The 21696-nt window shown below is 35.7% G+C and overlaps 1 protein-coding gene across 1 annotated transcript in view; it reads left to right on the forward strand.

Moving 5' to 3' along the window:
• Positions 1-435: 435 nt before the first annotated feature.
• LOC117402398 (polyribonucleotide nucleotidyltransferase 1, mitochondrial-like) overlaps positions 436-21696 on the forward strand; it is a 23503-nt gene continuing 2242 nt past the window's right edge. The window contains exons 1-26 of the mRNA XM_034003490.3: positions 436-692; positions 1505-1565; positions 1692-1766; positions 1873-1978; positions 2082-2131; positions 2393-2456; positions 3344-3391; positions 3711-3824; positions 4381-4567; positions 4932-4983; positions 5067-5124; positions 5518-5614; positions 8085-8187; positions 9261-9331; positions 9588-9624; positions 12776-12842; positions 12950-13039; positions 13190-13243; positions 13418-13527; positions 14667-14738; positions 15003-15066; positions 15360-15443; positions 15534-15617; positions 15951-16057; positions 16140-16195; positions 21269-21347. Of these exons, the coding sequence (XP_033859381.3) occupies positions 493-692; positions 1505-1565; positions 1692-1766; positions 1873-1978; positions 2082-2131; positions 2393-2456; positions 3344-3391; positions 3711-3824; positions 4381-4567; positions 4932-4983; positions 5067-5124; positions 5518-5614; positions 8085-8187; positions 9261-9331; positions 9588-9624; positions 12776-12842; positions 12950-13039; positions 13190-13243; positions 13418-13527; positions 14667-14738; positions 15003-15066; positions 15360-15443; positions 15534-15617; positions 15951-16057; positions 16140-16195; positions 21269-21347 (2190 nt within the window). The 5' untranslated portion in view covers positions 436-492. The remainder of the gene's footprint in view (positions 693-1504; positions 1566-1691; positions 1767-1872; positions 1979-2081; positions 2132-2392; positions 2457-3343; positions 3392-3710; positions 3825-4380; positions 4568-4931; positions 4984-5066; positions 5125-5517; positions 5615-8084; positions 8188-9260; positions 9332-9587; positions 9625-12775; positions 12843-12949; positions 13040-13189; positions 13244-13417; positions 13528-14666; positions 14739-15002; positions 15067-15359; positions 15444-15533; positions 15618-15950; positions 16058-16139; positions 16196-21268; positions 21348-21696) is intronic.

The raw sequence follows: 21696 nt of genomic DNA on the forward strand, positions 1-21696 counted from the left end.
AGCTATATCCTGCCACCCCACTGGACTGATGCACTCTGCAAAGTTATTATTATTATAATACTGTTTTGTTTTTTTTCATTAATGTATTGTAATTCTACCATATTTGTTTTGTATTTACTGCACAGTAAAACTGTATGTCACCTTGGATAAAGGCGTCTACTATTAATAATAATAATAATAATAATAATAATAATAATAATAATAATAATAATAATATGGAAATCCATCATGATCTTTCCATATATATTTGTTGTTGTAGTTGTAGTTGTTCGTACTTACGTGATAGTGTATCCTACGTGCGAGAAAGAATTACGTACGTACGTGATATAATCTGTTTAGTTTTTTTTTTTTTTTTTTTTTTAATCTTCGTTTCAGGGGATAGCTTCTGTAAAACCGAAAAAAAATCTGTGTTTCAATTCTCAATATTCGCATGCACACTGAACACCCAATGAGCAATGACGTTGTTGCGTTGCGCACACGTGAGACACTGTCATGGCAGCCTGCAGGAGGTGCAGAATGGAGATGGTCAGATTGTTTATTCATCCAAAATGTCCTGTCTCTCTCAACGGGAATATAATGCATTTTCTTGGGCTTGGATCGAAGGCGGCCCGGGGACATGTCAGGCGCTGCCACCAGAGTGTCTGGAGTAGCCACACAACTGTGAAGAAAGTCGGAGTGGATCTGGGAGAGAGGTAAATAGTAAAAAATAGTTTCAAGGATTGGCATAACTTAGCTTATATATATATATATATATATATATATATATATATATATATATATATATATATATATAGTCTGCCTTTTTGGTATTGCGATTTTATTATGATGTTTAGTAACAATAGCAACGTCAAGTACGGCTGAAAAACGGGTACATTAAGTTTATAATACATACTGCACCAGGATCAACTGACGCCGGTGACAGACAGTCCAGGGCGCTCATGGTTTGTTATTATTGACACGTGTTATAAAATGTGTAAGTCAAATAAAAACTGTTGACTTTAAATCATTGTAATTGGAACGTTGTTGTTGGAGTGTTGCCCCCGATAATTGGGAAACAGCGCGGTATTTCGTTCCTTCATCCCCTTTGTAATGATGTGAAGTTAAATCAGTACCACAATATCTTTAGTAACTGGCATATTGATAAGACACTAAGAAAGACTGCATATAAATCCATTTCACGCAACACCATAATATAACTGTATCTAAGCTACTTATGAATGTGGTATCTGTAACATATGTTCCCAGTACATGAGAGAGTTGGAATTTGATACCGTTAGAATTGGTACCATATCATTTAGAAACTTGAGTAATGTTTTCAGGAAACTGGCATTCTAAAACCCATGTATGAATACAATATTGTCACAATTCACACAATGTTGTAATGCAGTCTGGTTTTATTATGAGATTCTAGTATTGTTGCAGTACTATGGACAGTTGCATTTAATATACAGTTGGTCTAAAAACCTTATAACAACCTGAATTCATTTGTACCCTGTTTTCACAGGAAGCTTGAAATTTCAACAGGCAAGCTGGCTAGATTTGCAGATGGTTCTGCCGTAGTGCAGGTAAGAAATGCTCCAATTCTTCAAAAACGAATCTATTTTTGTGTTGTATTCAAAGGGGTCTGAAATTATTATTTCAGTAAAATGGTTAAAGTGAGAGTGAGAATTTTTATTTTGTTTTTATTTAAGCTTGGTGACACATCGGTGATGGTAACAGCTGTCAGTAAAACCAAACCAACCTCTTCACAGTTCATGCCTTTAGTAGTAAGTATCCCTCATATGTTTTGCCTGCTTTCTAATGTCTCGGGTGTTTTATGTTTGTTCCTGCCAGACTATTTCAGAGGCTCATGTTTCTCATTTACTTTATTAGGTTGATTATCGTCAGAAAGCTGCTGCAGCTGGAAGGATTCCAACTAACTACTTGAGAAGAGAGCTGGGCACAACAGACAATGAAATACTGACAAGCAGACTGATAGGTGAGTTGACATTGCATTGCAACACCCAGCGTGTCTACGTGAGCGGCCTGTTTTTAAGTTTTAACGTGGTTTTAAACTTCACCGTGTTTCAAAACATTTTCAGATCGATCAATCAGACCTCTTTTTCCCGCTGGCTATTTCTATGACACACAGGTAAGCCCTAGTTCATAATTATGCAAGTTTAATAAACCCTTGTGTGCTTTTCAATAGTGTAATATTGCAATGTGTCATATTTGAATTGCATATCTTGTTAATCTATGCTTAGTGCCTGCATTCCACTATTCAAATAATTTAATGTGAACATTTAATTTTCTTCAATCTGCTTACCCATGTAGTTGCTTAATTAAATGTGCATCCTATAACCACTCAATTGATAGTACTTGTTCTAAAAACTTGTCTTTCTTGTCTTACAAGGTACTGTGTAACCTTTTAGCAGTTGATGGTGTCAATGATCCTGATGTACTTGCAATTAATGGAGGTAAGGCAAACTGATATATAGGAATATATTTAGGAATATTATGTTTTATAATTAAAGGAAAAGACAATAATACAATACAGACAATGTGGGGAAGCTCTAAAAAGGCCAACACGATGCTCGGATATATTGTGAAAAGTGTTGAATTTAAATCAAGGGAAGTAATGTTAAAACTTTACAATGCATTAGTAAGACCTCATCTAGAATATTGTGTTCAGTTCTGGTCACCTCGTACAAAAAGGATATTGCTGCTCTAGAAAGAGTGCAAAGAAGAGCAACCATAATTATCCCAGGTTTAAAAGGCATGTGGTATGCAGACAGGCTAAAATAATTGAATCTATTCAGTCTTGAACAAAGAAGACTACGCAGTGATCTGATTCAAGCATTAAAAATTCTAAAAGGTATTGACAATGTCGACCCAGGGGACTTTTTTGACCTGAAAAAAGAAACAAGGACCAGGGGTCACAAATGGAGATTAGATAAAGGCGCATTCAGAACAGAAAATAGGAGGCACTTTTTTACACAGAGAATTGTGAGGGTCTGGAACCAACTCCCCAGTAATGTTGTTGAAGCTGACACCCTGGGATCCTTCAAGAAGCTGCTTGATGAGATTCTGGGATCAATAAGCTACTAACAACCAAACGAGAAAGATGGGCCGAATGGCCTCCTCTCATTTTTAAACTTTCTTATGTTTTAATATCAAAGTTTATGCACAGGATTATTAATTGGTAATGTGTAATGTGTTCTTGTTATTACTGACACAAAATGATAGTGTTAGCATTTGAATATATATGTATTTAGTATTTTCAGTGCAGAATCTGTTGTATGTTCATTACCAAGCCTTACAATTAAATATGCAGCACCACCTCATTTAATCTGTGTTTTGACAGCTTCGGCAGCTCTTGCCGTGTCAGACATTCCATGGAATGGTCCCATAGGTGAGTAAAGATCATAATTGTTTCTTAATATATCAAACTGCAAAGGTTTAAATGCTTAAACTGTAAATGTGTGTGTGGTAGGGTGGGGGGTGTGGGGGGGGCACTATGTAAAATAAATCAAAACTGAAATATGAAGATGCCTAAAAATATGACAATTTACACCAGAGGTTTAATTGTTTAACCTTTTAAATGTAGCGCTGCTCTCATCTGCAGTGTAAGAACAGAATGGGCAGGTAACCTTGGCTCTTCAGGTTTCAATCAAAGAAATTGCTCACTACAAATGTACCTCTTTGCTGAAGTAATGTGGCTTTATCTTCAGGTGCTGTGCGGGTGGGGCTGGTTGAGGGAGAGTTTTTGGTTAACCCAACTCGTAAGGAGATGTCTTCAAGCACTTTAGATTTGGTGGTTGCTGGGGGCCCTCGTAGTCAAGTGGGTAAGGTCATATACACTGCAGCCGCAACCTTTTGGTGGTGAATGACTCATACAGTTCCCTTCTTTTAATAATATGCATGTACTGTATGTACTTGACACACACAGAGGTCTTCTTTAAGCATCTATATATACAGTGTCAGATTATAATAATACTGCCTTAAAACTAGAAAATCTGTTCCAATGCAGACCTCTTTTCTTTGTGTTTTTATTGATATTTAGTGATGTTTATTAGAGGCGCAATAAATTGCCCTTAAAACAACACCATGTTTATTACTGAGTTAAAGGGCAGAAGTATTTCGATTTTTAAAATAGAGTAAAAACAACTTTAGTGACATTGCTTGATTGGTGAAGTTTCCTAAAGGGTTCCTGTAGAACTCTCTAGTAGGTGTGGCTTGTGTTGGCTGTGTTTTGCAAAGATTTTATAGTTTCGGCAACTATATTTTAATCATGAAACATTTATGAAAAACCCAGTTAAACAACTTTTTTCTCAGACCAATTGGGTGTAGTGACACTTGGAGTACTAATTTGGGGGTGTGTGTGTTTTTTTTATCTTTAAGTTATGATGGAAGCAGCAGGAGAAAATGTATTGCAACAAGACTTTTGCCATGCAGTCAAACTGGGAGTGAAACATACGCAACAGATAATCCTGGCTATCCAGCAGCTTGCAAAAGAATGCAGGGTTTCCAAGAGGACCCCACAGAAACTGTTTGCTGCTGTTGCAGAGATGGTGGAATACACTAGACAGTGAGTTTACTGAGCAGTGTTATGCTTAATGTTGCCATTGACTCAAAATGCCAATCATCTACTAGATAGTGCAGGACAGATGATCATTTATTCTCTGCTAAGTACCGACTCTTATCAAGCAACAGTACTAGTATTTCTGCCATAACGTCGTTAATATTGTGTAAACCACTGGTATTGATTCGGCATAACAAGTATGACTGTTTTTAAACGATTACTGCCTCTTATTCCTCCAGGGAAAAGTTTGAATTTATTGGAACAAAATGTGTAGGAAAGACTTTTAAAAATAAAACATTTAATACAAAACATCAAAGCATGTTCTTTTGTAGAATATCTGGTACTATAATGTTTTCTTGCTTGCTTACAGATTGGCGTCTGAGAAGATTTCTGCAGTGTTTACAGACTTCTCCCATGATAAAGTAAGTAACACTGATTAGAATTATTTTCCATTGCATTGTTGTTTTTTTTTTTACTGATATTAAAACAAAATTGTTTCCCATAGATTTCTCGAGATGAAGCCATAAAGAAAATAAGACTTGAAACAGAGGAGCTGATAAGAGGTACTCTTCTCGTATTACTATTTTTTCTTTTGCATTTTCTTTTTAACTGGGATACATGATACTGGTTTCTATGCTAAATTGTATGTTGCGTCATATTAAGAAACACATGCATAGGTACAGAGTTAAACACGAGAGGCTAATGTAAAATGTAGCAATGGTGAAATCAGTCACACCCAGTTTAGAAGAGAAGACATTTATCATCAAGATATACCACACTGATAATGCTTTTTTTATGTCTATAAATAAGAGGAGGAGGTATTGACAGCTTGGTCATTAAACCAGCCTGGCTGTGATGTCATCTCAAAGTGTTGCTCTTGACAAGTAACACAATGTAAGTGTTTGTTTGACAGCAGGGTTTCACCATTTTTAAATTGCTTTATTGTTTTTTTACAGAAAGGTTTCCAGATGCCGACCCATATGAAGTGATGGAGTCCTTTAATACTGTTTCAAAGCAGACTTTTAGAAGCATCACTCTAAATGAATATAGAAGGTAAGCAGTTGAGTAGAACATCATTTTGCCTGGGAAATAGTATTGTAGTTTTACTGGTGCATATTAGATCATAAAGTAAATACATGGTAATGGTAAGTGCTGGCTGCTGTTGAGATCATAAAGGTAGACCCCATTTATATTTTTCTGATGAGGGTTAAATTATAAATATGAATGGTCTGTCTTTTTAAAAGTTTAGGAGTAAACATATTGGCCCTTTCACAAACAGCCCACTCTTTTGTAGCAAAAGTTTTTCTTTTTTGGATGAAAAAAAATGCTAATTCAAAAGTATTCATACCCTTTGATGCTATGATAGTATTGTCTGCAAGGTGCTAGAAATTTCAATATGATAATGCAGAACCTAATTCTAGAAAAGTAGAAAATGCTGGATTGTAGGTGAACATTCTTAGAGAGTATAAAAGGGTTAGGCATAGGATGAGTGCTGTCATTACCAATAAGTCAATATGGGAAAAAATAAAGAGCTATCTGAAGACCTTAGTCAGAACATTATTCATTGTCATGAAGCTGGAGAAGGATACAAGAAGATTTCCAAGCATTTGATTATCCCAATTTCAACTATCGTTTCTATTATCAAGAAGTACAAGACTCATGGTAGTGTCACAACGCTCTCTCTGTCTGGAAGAAAGAATGTTCTTTCACTAAAAACAAGTAGAAGAATTGTGAGGAAGGTTAATAACAATCCAAGATTGACTGCCAAAGACATTCAAAGTGAACTGGCTGCAAGTGGGACTGAGGTTCCAATTTCATAGGTCGAGTATTGCATGGTGAAAGTCTCAATGGTCGCAGGCCAAGGAAAAAGCCACTCTTCAGAAAACGTCACAAGGACAAACGCTTAAAGTTTGCAAAATGGCATTTGAATGATGGATATGAGTTCTGGTCAAAAATTGAGCTGTTTGGGCACGCTGATAGTCGTTACGTTTGGAGAAAGTCTGGTGAGGCGTACAAAGAAAAGAACACCATACCCACTGTCAAGCATGGAGGTGGTAATATCCTTCTATGGAGCTGTTTTTCCTCTAATGGCACAGGAAATTTAGTTTCAATACATGGTAAAATGGATTCCATAGCATACCAAAGATATTGGCCAATCATCTGAAACCCTCCGCTACAAAATTTGGTTTAAAGTGTAACTGGATGTTCCAACACAACAACGATCCAAAGCACACATCACAATCTACTTCAGAATGGTTAAAAAATAATAAAATCAAGGTTCTGGAATGGCCTAGTCAAAGTCCTGATCTAAAGCCGATTGATTATCTTTAGTATGAGTAGAAGGCTGTGCACAAGAGAAGTCCTCAGAATTTGAATGAACTGGAACAATCTTGCATTGAAGAATGGTCAAAAATCACTGAAGAATCATTCCAAAAGCTCATTGAGAAATATCCTAATCATTTAAAAGAGGTTATTATTGCTAAAGGTGCCTCAACTAGCTATTAATTGAATTTTCCTTGTCCTGGTATGAGTACATTTGAATTGGCATTTTTGGAGTTTTGCAGCAGAATTGCTGAAAGACATTACTTGTAATTTTTTTCCCTCATCCACAAAAGCAAAACTTTGCTACAAAAGATTTTTCTTAATTGTTTTTGATAAATTATTAGAAATTATACATTTCCGTTGGGGTATGTCAACTTTTGACTACAACTGTATGAATATGTGAACCTCAGCACACAATGGTTATTGGCAGCATTATTATTATTTGTATTATAATTGTATTTATTTTTATTTAGTGTGCCCTATTATTTTATTCCCGATTTTCTCCCCAATTGCATTATTGCAAATGCACAATGGTATTATGATCTGCGTGTCTCCATGGCAAGCTGAGACCTGAGCTGAGTTGGTGTGTTGAAGTGCGTTTTGTGATTCTGTGAAAAAAATAAATAAATAAATAAATAAATAAATAAATAAATAAATAAACTATTGGCTTGGTGGCACGTATTCAGCTGTGTTTTCCATTAACAGGTTGCGCGAGAATAGTCTGTCATCACACAGGAAACTGTTTTATGAACATAAACATAGGAATTATTAAGTGTGGTGCTTGGGAAACTCTGAAATATATAACAGTGTATACATTTTATTTTTTGGTTTTTGTTTGTATAATATATATATATATATATATATATATATATATATATATATATATATATAATTACACAAAATAAATAAACTTGTAAGAATATCATCAAATCTCACCTAAAGGTGATGTCAAACCCATGTTAAAGCCAAGCCAAGTTCCAAGTACAATGCTACAGAAAAGAGCTGCAGAAAGCATAATGATTTGCCTGTCAACTGTCTGCTGGTTATTGATGTAAAATACATATTTTTCAAGCCAACATATGACAAATAAAAAAGGCCTTATATTAAAGTAATGTCACTGAGGAAATGTATGTTGAAGATTACATTTCTAAAGCAAAGGTGGTGCATTACAATTAATCTGGGACCGTATTTGTTGTTTTAGATGTGATGGGAGAGATTTGACTTCTCTAAGAAACATTTCCTGTGAAGTTGATATCTTCAAACCTCTTCATGGATCTGCATTGTTTCAAAGAGGGCAGACACAGGTACGAACAAGATGACTTTCCAGGCCTCAAAAATCTAAAGTTTACAGAAAAGGGCATATTTTGTCAATTCACTGTTAAAGTAAATGAATAGCAACTTCCTTAGTATCTTAATTTTCTAGTGCTATTGAAACAGTTGCTCAGAATAAAATACTCCACCTATTCACCAACCAACTGATTAAAAATAATAATTTAAAAATCATAAAGTATTTCATTCTCAAGCCGACTCAATGAAGTGTTAAAAATACACATTTATCTTTTTGTGTAATAGTTCCTTTGTGAAAGTTTGTGACAGCTGGCTGAGTGGTGACGTTAGACCCAGGAAAGGAAACACACACAGTACTGAAGTGAAATGAAATGATGAAGGCGCTTGCTTGTGCCTGTTTATTGTAAATAAAAAGGCTGTACAAAACAGAATACGGCACTTGCGGCCAGAATAAACAGACAAACAAAACAGACAGTAACACACAGAGATGAACACTAAACAAACAAGTACCGTGCTGGTCCTCCAGCACCACGTAGCAATTGCTGCTGCTTCTTTTTATTATTATAACTTTTACCTCTTCTCTCTCTCTCTCTCCTGTTCTTTCGCCCTGAACACACAACCCTGAGTGAATGAGATGTGCATCTATATATACAATTGTGCTGGGATTCAATTACCAATTAATTATTCACTTGAATCCCAGCACGTGCTCACATATTATTAAATACTTTAAATGCAATCCCTGTGCCTAAGTGCAATTATACATTTTAAACACTCATGCTCATTACCCACATTATGTCCCATGTACCAACTACAATACACCAACATTAACACACCACACGCAACATAACACACAAATGCACACAGGGGCGGGGCACAATGCCACAAAAGTTGTAAATGCCTGCATTCATTTTCAGTACAATTATCTGACTTTTTTATTTCAAATGATAAAACAAGGCTCTTTTTTTGTTTGTTCATGTTCTTTTAGACAACAGTTTTAGATAGTAAAACAGCTTGTAAAACAGAGCATCATGGCAGGTTTTTATTTGAAATGTTTTACTAAATCGCCTTTTTTTTTTTTTTTTTTTTTAAGGTCCTTTGTACTGTTACATTTGATTCTTTGGAATCAAGCATAAAGACAGACCTAGTAACTACAGCTGTCAGGTAGGAAATGAAAGCACCCTGATACTAGGGTCCATATTTAATGATCTAAAAAGTCTGCAAATCTAAATACTGCGACCATTTAGATAAATAAAATATGGTGCTCCCTGGTGTGTTTTATATACTTTACCAGACAAAAGTAATCTCTGGAGCATAGGATGTGCTGTTGGAGATGTTTTCTTGATACACCAGATTTTAAAAATGATATACATCTCTATTTTAAAAGTAGTTATTTCATTGTCTTGCTTTTTTTTCACAGTGGGGTTAAAGACAAAAATTTTATGCTGCATTATGAGGTGAGTTCATTTATTACTTGTCATGACTCGCGTGCATCAACATATGAAATGAACAGAATAAGTAAGAGAAAAGCAATAGGCAAGTGTATGTTAATAAACTATAGTAATAAAGTAAAAGAGAAACTAACGTTAATAAACTAACTGTCAAACTAAATTAACACAGCACCCCTACACATGTTAAAAAATGCAGCAGCAGCTCTAGATTCATTATGAATACATGTACAAGAAAAATATTTAAGACATGCACAAAATTGTTTAACAGAATGGTGAAGCAAATCACCAGAACAGGAAACACCAAATTGCTCGACCACTTGTGTCTGATTCAGGTTTTTTTCAAGAGCTCAAATAAGGCTGAGGCGATGCATTGATTTATCGATGCATCGTATTGTTTGACAACTATCGAGAGTCAAGCCTGTGCTTCGCTTTTGTGTAAAGGGATTAAGCAAATGAAAGCTTTTTTTTTTTTTTTTTTTTTTTTATTAAAATTTGGAATTGGCAATTATTTTTTGCATTAAGCGCAGAGCTTCTCTGCTGCCCTCAGGTCTGACTCACTGGATCTGTGCAGGAGTCTTCAGAGTAACAGAGCAAGGTAACAGCGTTGTGCTAGAATTACAAATACTGTATCGACCGAACTACAATGCCTTCCAATTTTTGGCAATTATTTTCTAATGCAAGACGGCAAGAAAGAAAAGTAAAGAAAGTAATGTTTGGGATACTCCGGTAACACAACTAATTTGCGTGACAATTTAATGAGATGCAGAGGTCGCACTAGCCTTTAAAAATGTGTGTTTGTAAAAAGCATACCATCTCAAAATCTATGTTTTCAACCAGAACACCTGTGTTTTTTTACATATTTTATCAACATACCAAATCTACAAAAATTGTCAAGAAAACTGAAGGAAAAACTGACTGGCACAATCTATAGTTTTGAGCCTTTTAGTTAATAGTATTTTTTTTATTACCGAATGGAAATATATCCCTGAATAAGATTTTAGTTTGAAACGTACTCAATTTACTGCTAGCCCCCCTCCCACCTACAACAGAAATGTCAAAATACAGAACCGTTTACTTTACCTTTACAAGAAAGGAGAGCTGCATCTTTGCCATATCCCACTATTTTCTTTTATGACGTTTCAACCCGTGTCAACTGATCTGAGAGTTATGAGGAAAAAATTACCCTGAGTGACCTGAATCTCCCTGTGAAATAAAACCCACGTTGATTTAAATGCATCGTGTGTGTAACGCCTATCAAATAGGCTACAAAATAGTTAAAAAAATATTTTAATAAAACACAGCAGTTCCCAAATGGTTCAGTTTGTATTGGCACATTACAATAACGTAAAATGTTATTTACTAAAGCATATTGTTCAACAACGTCTTGCATATCTAACAGTTGTAAAGTTACAAAAAATATATATTTCTGTGCACCGAGTTTATTTATTATGTTTTTATCTCAGTGTGATCTCTAGAACACGTTTCACAAACAAAGCACAAAAGTCTGCAATAGTTTGCCGTTACTATATATTACAGGTTTACTCCATGAAAAGTGTGATGTGACTGTGCTGTGTTGCAAAATGAAAATGAAATGGAACCTTTAGTAATAATAACCTATTTTAAATTAATAAATTTTAAGAACATTCTTTCTTCCAGACAGAGAGAGCATTGTGACAGTACCATGAGTCTTGTACTTCTTGATAATAGAAACAATAGTTGAAGTTGGGATTCTCAAATGCGTGGAAATCTTGTATCCTTCTCCAGCTTTATGACAATGAATAATGTTCTGCCTTAGGTCTTCAGATAGCTCTTTACTTTTTCCCATGTTAACTTATTGGTAATGACAGCAATCATCTTATGCCTAACCTTTTTTATACTGTCTTAAGAATGTTCACCTATAATCCAGCATTTTGTAGACTTTTCTAGAATTAGATTCTGCATTATCATATTGAGGGCGGCACGGTGGCGTAGTGGTTAGCGCTCACAGCGCCAGGGTCCTAGGTTCAAATCCGGCCTAGGGTACTGTCTGTATCGAGTTTGCATGTTCTCCCCGTGTTCGCGTGGGTTTTCTCCGGGTACTCCGGTTTCCTCCCACAGTCCAAAGACATGCTGTCCAGGTTGATTGGTCACTTTAAATTGCCCTCTGTGTGAGTGAGAGTGTGAGTGGTGCCCTGCGATGGACTGGCGTCCTGTCCAGGGTGTAGTCTCGCCTTGCACCCTGTGTATGCCGGGTTAGGCTCCGACTCGCCGCGACCCTGTAAAGGAGTAAACAGTTAAGGATGATGGATGGATGGCTGGATTATCATATTGAAATTTCTAGCACCTTGTAGACAATACTATCATAGCATCAAAAGGTGTGAATACTTTTAATTAGCATTTTTGGAGTTTTGCAAAAAAAAAATGCTGAAATAAATAATTGTAGACATCTGTTTCTTGTAGCTTTTTTTCCACAAAATGTTTTTCCTATAGTTAGTTGTTTTAGAGAAATTTTGAGAAATTATAAATTTCCATTGGGGTAGCTAAACTTTTGACCAACTGTGGGTGTGTATAATATATATATATATATATATATATATATATATATATATATATATATATATATATATATAGTTGGCATGATAATTGGCAGTTGGCATGATAACTGTAAATTAGAGCCAGCTCCCCACACTTATTACTGTGGGGCATATAAGCCTCACAGTTTGTTAATTCAATACTGCTGAGTAGAAGGAAGCAGAAGGCTGTGTGCTCTGTTTCCGAGCAGTCACCCCTGTGAGTACTGTGTGTGTGTGTGTAAATATATATAAAATTATATATATATATATATACACACACACGTACATAATCATATTTTATTAACAACATTTAGACAAGGTCAAATCTCATTTTATACCAGTATTATTTATTGATATTTTATATTCATTTATATTTAATAAACAGTTTTATCAATAGGATTGTTTGTGCTTCAGGAAGATTGTACAGGGTCCTCCTGACGGTTGAAATCAAAGAGCAGTTCTGTTACAAAGTATAGGACAATTGGACCCTTTGAGAGGCAAGCATCTTTTGTTTACACTCCAGTGTTGCCTCCAAAAATAGATGATAACAAATAAAATAAAAATCTATATTATTGCAATAAAGAGGGTCTTTCCTAATGTTTCAGTTTCCTCCATATGCAACGAATGAGATTGGCAAGGTGAGTGGCATGAACAGAAGAGAGCTGGGCCATGGTAAGTAAGAGCAAGGTGGAGTTCGTAAACAAAAAATAAAGAAATAAAACCTTCCTTTGCATAAACTGTATACTGATTTGATGAGTGTTTTTATGTTATGAATTCAGGTGCCCTGGCAGAAAAATCACTAAAGCCTGTTATCCCCAAAGATTTCCCGTTCACGATACGGGTCACATCAGAAGTATTAGAATCTAATGGTAAGTATGTAAACATGTTCTCTGAATAGAACAATACTTGTAATTGCAAGTCCTAAAGCCTTGATGGGATTCTGTAACCTGTGATTGACATATGAGCATATGCACATCAGGATCACATTTTATTCTTTTTTCTAACTTTCTAACTATTAGGCTCATCTTCTATGGCTTCTGCATGTGGAGGGAGCCTGGCCTTAATGGATGCAGGTAAATACAACGTTCCTTTACACATTGACTTTTGACGATTTATATTAAAATGTATGTATGTGAAAGCATTTTAGTAAACGAGGTAATCTCCTGATTTTTTTTAAATGCATTACTACAGAGTTGTGTCCACAGTTTCGTGGCTCTTTGTCTGTAAAATGATGTTGTGTATTTTAGGTGTGCCCATTTCATCTGCTGTAGCTGGGGTTGCAGTTGGCCTAATATCAAAGCCAAATCCAGAACATCCATCAGAAATTCAAGATTACAGATTACTCACAGATATTTTGGTATGCCTATGCAGTTTTCATTTATTTTTGGGGGCAGGTTTTCTCATTTAACTGAAAAAACACTTTTAAAGGACATTGCAAACATCACTGCCAGAAAGTGACACAAGCTTGAAAAAGTTCTGGTGTGTAGTTGGTTGGGCTAAAGAAGACCTCTAAAAAACCCTGCCTAACAAAATTGATTAGGGATGTTTTGATGATGTAAAACATTGAACTACCAAGCAATCCCTTTGTACTAGTTATCAGGTACCATTGGTGGGTATACATACATTATACAAGTACATAAAATAATACGTTTTACCTTGAAGTACATATAGCTAACAGAATAAATCATTAAATCATTTAAAGTATTTACCATCATTTTGTAGATCTCACATGTTCCTATATGCTTCTGGGAGTTTGAGTCCTTGTAGCAAAAAACATTCTGAATGTGTTTTTTTTTAAACAATGACTTTTCCTGAGTACATTTTAATTTAATTATATATTTCTCCAGAGCAAAAAAAAAAAAAAAAAAACACACTTAATGTTTTCCCTTTATTTTCTTAAAATAACTCAAAAACTCCCAGAAGCTTAGATGCATTGGCTCAGATTTGAGTTCCAATCACTGCTTTTCCTATGACTGACGTTTTCAATGGCGACTGAATTCCGTCATGCAACTTTAGAAAATTGACTGGAAATGCAGCATTGAACTATCTGGAATGAGCATTCGATAAATATTATTCTCCGACAGCTTCTAATAAATTACTATTAAAAATCATATTTACCTTTAACATAATGTGTGCCTTGTTCACATAGGAAAAGCTGATATCAACAAAATAGTAGACAGGATTTACTGGAATTATTTTATTAGCACCATGTACTTTAAAGAGAACGGAGACAACATTTTAAGTTGATATGGACGTTTATTCCAATTAGCGCCAAAGTGTGTGAATGAGTTGCAGCCCATTTTAGTTTTGCTCTTAAAGAGAGATGCAGTGCTGTGGAGGTAGCCAGGGAGAATCTTGATGCAATTTTGTCAAATTCAGCCCCAGAAGGGAGGTAATCAAATCACAGGAACAGCAAGCTAAGTGCCAATGAATTATTTTCTTTTTAATTAAAATATTTACGTGTTTTTAAAAACACATTGCATTCTTTACTGCCAGGGAATAGAAGATTACTTTGGAGACATGGACTTCAAAATGGCAGGCACAAACAAAGGCATAACTGCTTTGCAGGTGATTTTTTTTTTTTTTTTTTTTTTTTTTTTTTTTTAATACTAGGGCAATGCTTGACTGGTTTAATGAAATATTAATTACTGGTTAAATCAGCCAGTGTTAATATTATTTAAAACATTGATGCAGTCTTTTTCTTTTTTTAAATATGTATGCTTGCATATGTAAATGATTGTACTTCTCCTATCTTTACAACCTTAAAGATTAGCCCGACGATGAGAGAGAAACAATGCTTTTGAACTTTTGTTGTTTTGTTTGTTTTTGTAGGCAGATGTTAAGATTCCAGGATTACCACTGAAAATTGTAATGGAAGCTATTCAGCAAGCCACAGGTATTTGAATCTCCAAAAAATATATGTTTTTAGCACCTATAAAGAATTTTACATCATGAAAACTTCCTTCTCTACTAGCTGTAGACATTGTACTGTACTTACACTTTGACTTTACTGTAGATAGTGATTTTGAAAAAGCTGTCAATGAAAATGGGAAGGGTTCATAATGCTAATCTATAACTGTTCCGACACTAGCCTAGAGCCTTTCTCTCTCTACTTCTGTTATTGTAAACCAAAGTTGGGTGTAATTTACATTTGTTCTGTGTATCTGGGCTTTTCAATTTTACTTTCAGTTGCCAAGAAAGAGATATTGGGTATAATGAACAAAGCAATAGCAAAACCAAGACCGAAGAGGAAGGAAAACGGACCAGTCGTGGGTAAGGTTGAAAGCTCTTGTTTCATATAAAGAAGATAATATTCAGTATTGTTTAAAAGTTACACTTACAGGTATTCATTTGTATTTTTAGAAACTGTGTGTGTTCCGATATCAAAAAGAGCAAGGTTTGTTGGGCCAGGAGGTTATAACCTCAGGAAACTGCAGGCTGAAACAGGTAATGGTTTTTTGTGTGATGCAAACATGTTGACAAGTAAACGTAAAACGTGTGGTTTTAACAATTCAGGAAAAACTTGAAATAGTTGAGAAGCTGGAAAAAGGTAGTTCTGTAAAACAGCTTGGAATAATGAATTGGGGAACAGACTACTTTAAGAAACCTGTAAAGTACAGTATACTGCATATGGGTTGGTTTTTTTTGTAATTTTATTTTTTTATAGGTTTTTATACATTTTTATAGGTTTTACATTATTAGTGTTTTTGTTTTATCTGGGGCATTACCCCGGATAATCAAGAGTTGACTGTAGAATAAGTCATTGCTGTTGGTTAATAGGTGTGACCATCAGTCAAGTGGATGAGGAGACGTTTTCTGTGTTTGCACCGACACCCAGTGCTATGCACGAAGCACAAGAGTTCATCAGTGAAATCTGCAAAGACGACGTAAGCAGATATCATGGGTTTAGTGGGTTTTTTTTTCTATAAGTTTGACGATAATAAAAATATGTTATAAACTTTCTTACAGCAAGAACAGCAGCTAGAATTTGGGGCTGTATACACAGCCACTATTACTGAGATAAGGTAAGCATTTATCTTTTAATATGTACAGTATAGGCACAAGTTATGGCAACAGCAAATGATTTACAAAATATCTTGGTGTCATGGTATCTCTGAATAGATAATCATCTCCTCTTTAAAAATATGCAATATATTTTTTTAATGTGCAAAGACATCTCACAAGTAGAATGGTGTCCTGAAGTGTTCTCCTTTTTCTAGGAAAGCAGTACAAATGGGGATGGGAAGTTTGCTGGTTAACTTCACTCAGACTACTTGCTCACTAAATATCTTGGTGCCCTAGACTAGATAATTGTCTCCTTTATGATTTTATTGAGCAATCTGTCTCTCAAGTTCAGTGGTACCCTAAATATGATTAATTTACTAACAATACTACTGAACTAATGTTGTATCAGGATATAAGTAGTTAACATTAATAATTATGATTTAACAAAGCGGATATTAACACACTAAACATTTCCAATAATAATTCTTACGGTAACTTTAATGTAATTTCCCATTGCTTGAAGACGCATTTCAATCCCATCCGCCGACACTCATTAACCCTATTATACTTGTAAGAAGATCCCATCTACACAAACAGCAATGCAATGCTTCCAATGTCCAGCCAAGCACGATGATAGAGAAACAGAATAACTATTATCATAAAAAAAAACATCAGCTCGCTACTCAACGCACTTCTTTGCTCTGGAACACTATTGAAAGCACATGGCCAGTAATAAAAAAATACAAGCATATTCGTTTTGTATTTTTATTGGCATTGCAAAATAATTAAAGTGTATTCTGTTAACTGAGAGTGATAATTATTTTATAAATATTACAGCTCTCAACTAGTCTCCTAGGCACCAATTACAAATGAAAGCTATGAGCAAAATTGTAACCCCTTTCTTTCTTCTAACCTCACGGCTCTGTATGGTTCTTTTTTCTTTGGTAGTTGGGCTACCGTATCACTGTTTATAAATACATCAACAAAATTTATCCCCAGCATAATACAAGAAAGCAAACAGTCCAGTTTCAGGAAACATATATATATATATATATATATATATATATATATATAAAGAAGTACAAATACAGCATGTAACAATCTGGGATGGGCAACTTTGAGGTAGGTAGTACCTTTGGCAGGCCATGCATTTATTTTAGTGGGCTACATAATGCATAAGTGAAAACTATTTGCTACAATTAATACAGCATGTTATACAATTAACCACTGATTAACAGTGTAAAACTGTAAATGTACCTTCTTTCAAATAACCTTTTGATTTATGTGTGTGTGTGTGTGTGTGTGTGTGTGTGTGTGTGTGTGTGTGTGTGTGTGTGTGTGTGTGTGTGTGTATATACATACTGTGACGGGTTGGTTGCACACGGAGGGCACGGACAACAAAGTTCCAAAGAAAGTATTCTTTAGTAGCGGCTCTGCCGCAACAAAGAATCCAAAAGAATTAACAAACAAACAAATAAATAAACTGGAGGCAGATCTATAAACAAAGCACAAACGGATCTTTGTAGTCTTGCAACAATGTCCACAGGCTCCTGTTCGTTCACTGTACCTCCAGTGCTTCTCCTCTAATGGGATACTTTCAGATTTATATAGCGTTTCACCGCTCCATTCAGACGATCCAAGCCGTTCCCCCGAACACAGAAAATAAACCTTATATAAAGGATCTCTATTGCAGCCCAGATAGGCCACAGGTGCTGGCCAAACGAGGCAATTACTAATTAATAAGCAAACTCTGTGTCCTATACTAGCAGCACCTGTTGCCTATCATTCAATTAACTCATCAAACTCATGGCAGGCTGATTCCAAGCCAGCCACGGATCATTCCAGCTGACCCCTGCTGTGGGGCCCGGCTTGGTTTCAGCCTGCCATGAGCGCCTCCTGCTGGTTGTTCTGTGAGCTGGCTCACAGTACGTGTGTGTGTCTATCTATCTATCTATCTATCTATCTATCTATCTATATAAATAAATAGAATGTTGCACTCATAGTTAGGATTCTGTCAATGACCGACAAAAATAACCATTTCGCGATTTGAGCATTGACAGATTATCAAAGAATGAAATTATTTTGCTCAAATTGCGATATGGAAAATATCAAACAAGCAAAAAACAAAACACAAATTATTATTATTATTATTTATTATTTCTGCAGGAAGTTAACCCATTGAAACCGTGACCTCATTTGCAAGGGGGGTTGTGATAAGCAATTTAGTGGGCAGCAGTGTGGAGTAGTGGTGAGGGCTCTGGACTCTTGACCGGAGGGTTGTGAGTTCAATCCCCAGTGGAGGACACTGCTGTTGTACCCTTGAGCAAGGTACTTTACCTAGATTGCTCCAGTAAAAACCCAACTGTAAAAATGGGTAATTGTATGTAAAATAATGTGATATCTGTATAATGTGAAATAATGTATAATGTGATATCTTGTAACAATTGTAAGTCGCCCTGGATAAGGGCGTCTGCTAAGAAATAAATAATAATAATAATAATTTAGGAGTGACCTCAAACATTAAACTCCAAGCTAGTTTGAAATAACGTTCCCAATGTTCTCACCTTGTTGTTTTATTTAATACAGTTTTCGAGGAAAAAACTAACACAATTTAAAAATTGATTGTTCATATTATAAGACTACTGTGTAGTATTTAAACTGCAAAATGAAATGTCAATCCACGTTTGTCTAATCACTGTTTTAGGAAGGGGTGAACTACCACTTTTTAGAAAACAGGCTTTGCAAACCCGATCGGCACCAGACAGTGGCACACCTGGCACACCTTCTAAATATTTTTATTTTTTAACATACAAATCACTGGCTTTGTTTTTGCAAGGCTTGCTGCTGTGGCATTTAGAATTGCACTGAACTCCCTTACGCACACAGAAGCACTTCTTTGCTTGACAAAAATGAAGCCTTGCATAGCCCCAGAAGCAGCTGCTGCTGCTGTACGAAAAGAAAGTTTGTTTTCTTTCGGTCCATATTAGGCATGAACTATAAGACAATTGAAATTCATTCCGACTGTAAAGGTGCTCCAAAGATCCTCCAGCAGACCAAAGAAGCTGTCTCTTCTTTAGTGTTTTGTTCTTTGCTTGGTTGATATTTTCCATTTCGCAATTTGAGCAAAATAGTTTGCTCATACACCAAAATAACCTTTCATTTCGTTCTTTTGATTATTTGTCAATGCTCAAATCGCGCAATGGTTATTTTTTAAGAAATATTGACATTAAGTGTGCACTAGATATGGCAGGGTTTTGTTTTTGTAAATAAAATTAAAGAGTTTTGAATTTAAGTTTGGCAGGGATGGGGTTTAATCCATCTCTGCCAAATCCATGTGCGGAATGTGGTTGTGGCTTAATTGACTAATAAAAAAGGAGCTGGAAAGCCAGTTCTTTTGCTCTAGTTCCAGCAAGCGTGGAGCCTCAGTACTGTGTGGAGAGCCAGGGTGAGTGAATTGTGTGGAGATTAATTTAGGGGATTTTTATCCCACAGCAGTTTAGTTTAGTGTGTCACAGAGCAGGTTCCGGAGCGGGACCTCCCTTTTAGTGGGAGCAGCGCTAAGCCAGTTTTTGGCAAACTCTTGTGTTTAGCTGTTTTCTCACTGTGTTTTGTTTTGCATTTTTTGAGTTATTATTTTGATTACACCGTGTCTGTGTATGTTCTCCTGCGTTAGGGCTATCATTGCTGGTACCCTAGTGTCTTTGCCAGTCAATCGGAGTGAAATCTGTGGTTCAAGTTAGGCTGTGTTCCATTTGTACTGCCACGACATGGAGATACAAGGCATTGGGGCTTCCCTCCAGTTTCTTTTAAAAAATTACACTCCCACCGTGCATGGAAGATCTGGTTTTCTCTATCTGTCTATCTGTAAAAAGACAGAAGAATCAGCAACTGATTTGTAAATGCTCACATTGCAGGGACAATATACAGACATGACACTTAACTTATTGAATTTCTTTCTACTAGTACTGTACAACATACACACTACCCAAACAAGCCATAACCTGCCCCCCAGCCATTGTTTTTCACATTGAAAAAGGCACTTTAGACTTGGAGCATACTTATCATAGCAAAAAAAAAAAAAAGATAGATAAAACTCTTAACTGTTGGTAGGCCAAATGAAATTTCTGGTGGATGCTCCCCCAGGCCCGCCATTTGCCAGTCCCTGAATTCTACAGCACCGACTTCAAACAGTGAACAGGAAACTTGAGCCCTTCATTTATTTCAGCATTGTATCCAAGCTGTAGTAACACAAAATGCCAACAAGAGGGTTTATTGATTGATTAGACTTTAGCTATATATCACTGTGGCATATTGTTTTTGCGCCCCCATTATTTGGCACCCAAGGCAGCCACCTATGTCATATACCCCTAACGCCAGACCTGGGGTACCATTCTACTTGTGAGAGAGATGTCTTGCTCATTTAAAATATTTAGCATATTTTAAAGAGGAGACCATTATCTATTCAGAAATACCAGGGTATTTGGTAAATAAGTCTGAGAGAAAAAATGGCCTACAATCCCCACCCCTAGACTTGCTGTAAATAATTTGTTGTTGCCATAACACGTCCCGGTACTGTACCTTTTAATACGGTACATTTCACTTCAGTTTGGTTTCAGTTCATGTAAGTAATTGGGAGTTTTCAAATATGTGGAGTTTGCTGATGTTAGCTGTGTGGTTAGGAAATGTGTCCCAGAATAGGTTACTATGTTCTAATCCAACCTCTGACAATAACCTCCTGTGTAGCCCAGTGAGAGCCCTTTTGTTGTGCTATGTTGTGCTTCAGTTCTCCCTATTGTAAAATTAGTAAGCACAGTACCCTCTTGTAAGCAAGAAGGTTTAGTAATCTGAAGGGTAACAAATAGTTAGATAGGCTTTTTTTCAAATTTAGTTTCAGGACTTGCAACATTCGAACTGTGCTTTTAAAAGTCTGAATAGTGGAAGAGAACCCTTTTCTTGTTAGCCTGTTTCTTCATACATCTTCCATCCTTATTCGATTCCCAAAGTGCACACTAAGCCATCTACCCCAGTAATCAATTCTTGATGTTTATCATTATGTATATTTATAGCTTACGGTTTCAATTATCCCACTACAGGGACATTGGAGTAATGGTCAAACTTTATCCAAACATGAGTGCTGTGCTGCTTCATAATTCTCAGCTGGACCAGAAGAGGGTGAGCATACTTAATTTCAATCTGTATACTCTTGAACTGCGTAATTTACTGGCGACGTCACCATAGCTACTAGTTTATATTTGATTGAAAATCCTATTATAGGTAATCCATACAAATGGAATATAAAAACATTTGCATGTAGTTTAAAAATGTTATATAGAACAGTAATCATGTTTATATAATAATACATGTTTATGTACACATAATTGATGCTGCTTGCAATATGTACAGTAAGCTTGCATTGCAGCAGGACCTTATTGTGGCCAGTCATTGTTCCAAGCAGGTTATCAGTCAGTCACATTTTACTACTAATAATAATAATAATAATAATAATAATAATAATAATAAT

Source organism: Acipenser ruthenus, chromosome 5 (genome assembly GCF_902713425.1).
Source record: "Acipenser ruthenus chromosome 5, fAciRut3.2 maternal haplotype, whole genome shotgun sequence".
NCBI lineage: Eukaryota > Metazoa > Chordata > Actinopteri > Acipenseriformes > Acipenseridae > Acipenser > Acipenser ruthenus.